At 44.6% G+C, this 4451-nt stretch overlaps 1 protein-coding gene across 1 annotated transcript; it reads left to right on the forward strand.

The window, feature by feature from the left end:
• Nucleotides 1-81: 81 nt before the first annotated feature.
• cunh15orf40 (chromosome unknown C15orf40 homolog) lies at nt 82-2276 on the forward strand. The gene is made up of 4 exons (XM_042481834.1): nt 82-316; nt 947-1079; nt 1324-1451; nt 1530-2276. The coding sequence occupies exons 1-4, from the start codon at nt 101-103 to the stop codon at nt 1617-1619; spliced, it is 567 nt and encodes a 188-aa protein (XP_042337768.1). The 5' UTR covers nt 82-100; the 3' UTR covers nt 1620-2276.
• Nucleotides 2277-4451: the final 2175 nt, after the last annotated feature.

Genomic DNA, 4451 nt, shown 5'->3' on the forward strand with positions numbered 1-4451 from the left:
TATTATTATTATTGTCACGAGGACCGGAAGTTATTATTTTGAAAAGCGGATGTTTACATAGTTAGCATTCTTAAGCTAAAAGCTAGCCGCCAGCACGCGGATGTTTCTCCGGTCAGGCGTCACTTTTACATTCATTCGGTTACCTAGATCCTTTCGGTCATTCGGAGCTGTAACGTTAAACCAGCTACCGGACGTCGTCCCGCTGCTCAGCCGGCCGTTAGCCGCTGTCTCCCGGTGCGGGCCGCCCGCTCTGCCCGGTGCTCGCCGGCTAACGGCTCTCTCAGCAAACAGACGGATGCCTAAAAAAGAGAAAGCGGTGAGTTTGTGGAGCCAGATGTGACAGAAATCAGCAGTGAAAAGTATCTGAGTACATCTACCAGAGTAACGTTACAGTATATAATACTATATAATATAATATAATACTGCAAATTAAATGAACAATAATAAACAGAACACAGCTGCTATCATTCAGTATTTACTGAGCTGGAAAACTAGTCTTTACTTTTGTCAAAAGTGGAGGAATCAAACTACGTTTAGTCTAAGTATGGACAGATTAATAGCTCCGGGGCTTTTTATCATTATTAGGGATATGTATCGTGATAAATATCGATATCGACTGAGATGAAAAAGTTATTCTTAAATGCTTTTGTATTGACTTTAAAGAAAAGTTGTCTTTGGGCATGTGATCCTAAAAAAAACCCTGACAATTCTTGTTTTATGTGTTTGTTTTTTAACTTTGGTCAGTTTTTTCTTTCTCTTAAAGTTTTTTGCCATTTTTTTCCCTTCATCATTCTTTGGCAGTTTTTTGAGATTTTGTTTTCCTTTAAAATTTTGGGCGACTTTTTTTGTGTGTTGGGGGGTCCCTCAGGCCTCATCTTATTTGTGAAGGCTGATAAATCAGGATCAGAGCTGTCCTCGGTAAAAGCGCTTGTCTGTCCCCCTGCAGCAGGTCAGAGGTCGGCCGGCTGCTCCCGCAGCAGCTGAGGCAGAAGCTTCGTGTCCGGTAGCTCGAGACAAAAGTGGAGCCGTGATGATAACGGTGCGCGCCAAGCCGGGCTCCAAACACAGCGCCATTGCAGGTCACACTGCTCACTGTTTGTTTTAATTCATATATATATACATATACACACACACAAAGTATATATATATACATATACACACACACAAAGTATATATATATACATATACACACACACAAAGTATATATAAATATATATACACATACAGTATATATCAATATAAAAACACACACACATCACTGTTAAACTGAGCCGCTGTGACCGCCTGACACTCGCCTTTCCTCTTCTTCTTCTGCTGTTTCAGAGGTTTCTGCAGAGGTGGTGGGAGTTTCCATCGCAGCGCCTCCTACAGACGGAGAAGCCAATGCCGAGCTCCTCCGCCTCTTCGCTGACGTCCTGCAACTCAAGAAAAGTCATGTCTCCCTCGACAAGGTGCACCTGGTTTCACAGCGAAAATATTGTGTCCTCTGTCTGATCCTCATTTCACTTCCTGTCCTCTGCCTGTCACAGGGCTCCAGATCCAGAGACAAACTCATCAGAGTGGACTCCTCTCTTAGTCCAGACGAGGTGCTGAGGAGGCTCAGACAGGCTGCAGGCTGACAGGAGGGACAGAGGAGGTGCTGCAGGCTGATAGGAGGGACAGAGGAGGTGCTGCAGGCTGATAGGAGGGACAGAGGAGGTGCTGCAGGCAGACAGGAGAGATGGAGGAGGTGCTGCAGGCAGATAGGAGAGACAGAGGAGGTGCTGCAGGACCACAGGAGAGACAGAGGAGATGCTGCAGCCTGACAGGAGGACAGTGGAGGTGCTGGAGGACCACAGGAGAGACGGAGGAGGTGCTGCAGGACCACAGGAGAGACGGAGGAGGTGCTGCAGGACCACAGGAGGACAGAGGAGGTGCTGCAGGACCACAGGAGGACAGAGGAGGACACATAAAAAACTAAAATAAAAATAGAACCAGAAAAAAACAGAAGATAAACCAGGCGTCTCCTTTTATCAAATTCTCGTCAGCCTCCGCAGCTGGACCAGTATGACCGCTGGCAGACCTGGAGAGAAAACACAGTGTTGTCACGGAAACGGACTGACGGGCAGGAGGCGTGTGCACGGCCGGGTCATGTGACTGATGTGACGTGCTGGATGTGTGTAGTTCTGCTCAGTTTATTTTTTTTAAATGAGCAGTTTGTTTTCAATAAACAGACGATGAATCTGTGAGATTTTATTTTATTAAAGACAAACTGCTCTAACTGAGCAGCAGATGGCGCTGTGGCTTCACTCTGTCGTTTGTACACCAACCAGCGAAAACATCAAACAACCCACTGACAACTGTTTGTTTGTTTGTTTGTTTGTTTGTTTGTTTGTTGTTGAGGAGGAGGTTGGCTGTTTTTTTATTAATTGATTAATTGATTTAATTAATTGACCCTTCCCAAACTGACTGATTACTTCCCCCCAAAAAAACAAAAAACATTTTCTTGAATTAACAAAATTTTTAAAAAGTCACCAAAAAATTTTAAAGAAAAAAAAAATATTGAAAGGAAGAGGGAAAAAAGCCCTTTCTTTTCTTTTTTTAAAGTAAAAAAAATCAAAATCAATTTATTAGTTTTAGAATAGAAAGCATGCTTTCCACACCTGCAGGTTTGGCCCCTGATGTCCTCAGATCCTAGAAAGGCCCTGCTCTATCACACAGGGATCTGAGAAATAAACATACTGTTTGAATTTCTTATGAAAGATCATCAAACATCCCAGATGGAGTCTGGTTGTTCAGGTATAAGGAACGTATCGATTCTATATTCATGGACTTCTATATTCACAGAAACGTCCCATCCACGGCCCTGCGGCCTCAGGGCCCCAATAGTGAGCGGCACTGATCAGCTGGTGTAAAAACTCTGCAGAAACAAGAGAAAGAAGCTCATTAGCATCGTCGTCAGCATCAGGGGTAACGAGCTGTTTTCTCAGGAAGCTTCAAAGAGTCGCAGAGCTGCGCTGATCAAAGCTGCTCACATCACGACTCAAACTGCAGGAGGCTGCGGAGCTGCAGTTTAGCTTCCTCACTGTGTCTCTGAGACTGAAGAGAGTCATCTGTCTGAGAGTCACCATCTCTCTGAGAGTCATCATCTGTCTGAGAGTCACCATCTCTCTGAGAGTCATCATCTCTCTGAGAGTCACCATCTGTCTGAGAGTCACCATCTCTCTGAGAGTCACCATCTCTCTGAGTCACCATCTGTCTGAGAGTCACCATCTCTCTGAGAGTCATCATCTGTCTGAGAGTCACCATCTCTCTGAGAGTCATCATCTGTCTGAGAGTCACCATCTCTCTGAGAGTCACCATCTCTCTGAGAGTCATCATCTGTCTGAGAGTCACCATTTCTCTAAGAGTCATCATCTGTCTGAGAGTCACCATCTCTCTGAGAGTCATCATCTGTCTGAGAGTCACCATCTCTCTGAGAGTCACCATCTGTCTGAGAGTCACCATCTCTCTGAGAGTCACCATCTGTCTGAGAGTCACCATCTCTCTGAGAGTCATCATCTGTCTGAGAGTCACCATCTCTCTGAGAGTCATCATCTGTCTGAGAGTCACCATCTCTCTGAGAGTCATCATCTGTCTGAGAGTCACCATCTCTCTGAGAGTCACCATCTCTCTGAGAGTCATCATCTGTCTTAGAGTCACCATCTCTCTGAGAGTCACCATCTGTCTGAGAGTCACCATCTCTGAGAGTCATCATCTCTCTGAGAGTCACCATCTGTCTGAGAGTCACCATCTGTCTGAGAGTCACCATCTCTGAGAGTCATCATCTGTCTGAGAGTCACCATCTGTCTGAGAGTCACCATCTGTCTGAGAGTCACCATCTCTGAGAGTCATCATCTCTCTGAGAGTCATCATCATCTCTGAGAGTCATCATCTCTCTGAGAGTGTTACATAAGCAGCAGCTCAGAGCTTGTTTTGCAGTTATTTGTCATGCTGATCCGGGATCAGCAGCTTTACGTCTGCTGTCAGGCTGATGAATGCTCAGACGATGCCTTAAGCCTCCCGACACTTTCCCTCCTAAATTTCAGGGATTCATAAATGTAAATCCTCTCCTGTTGGTGCTGAAGATCTTTCTGGTCACTCTGTGAAGATTTCACACCAAAAAGACAAAAATGTTACAGGTTTGCATCCTGTGAAATAAAACAAAAAACAATCACTGAAGTGATTAAAATGTGTGAGCATTTTCCTTCCACAGTTTGCATCAACGGGACACCACAGAGACGAATCTCAGAGGTCATTTTGGTTCGTCTTTTTGCATCTCTTTGTGGTCCCCACAAGTCTCTTCAAAGTCATTTTACATCTATTTGTTGTTGTTGTTGTGCATCTCTTTGTTGTTGTTGTGCATCTCGTTTGTTGTTGTGCATTTCTTTGTTGTTGTGCATCTCTTTGTTGTTGTTGTGCATCTCTTTGTT

The sequence above is a fragment of the Plectropomus leopardus genome, unplaced genomic scaffold (assembly GCF_008729295.1).
Source record: "Plectropomus leopardus isolate mb unplaced genomic scaffold, YSFRI_Pleo_2.0 unplaced_scaffold3055, whole genome shotgun sequence".
Classification (NCBI taxonomy): Eukaryota; Metazoa; Chordata; class Actinopteri; order Perciformes; family Serranidae; genus Plectropomus; species Plectropomus leopardus.

What these genes read in the sequence shown, in the direction of transcription:
- cunh15orf40 (XM_042481834.1), top strand. Translation starts at nt 101, where the DNA reads ATGTTTCTCCGGTCAGGCGTCACTTTTACATTCATTCGGTTACCTAGA. An exon ending in CAAACACAGCGCCATTGCAG is followed by an intron (nt 1,080 to 1,323) that starts GTCACACTGCTC and finishes CTGCTGTTTCAG; the next exon opens with AGGTTTCTGCAGAGGTGGTG. An exon ending in GTCATGTCTCCCTCGACAAG is followed by an intron (nt 1,452 to 1,529) that starts GTGCACCTGGTT and finishes TGCCTGTCACAG; the next exon opens with GGCTCCAGATCCAGAGACAA.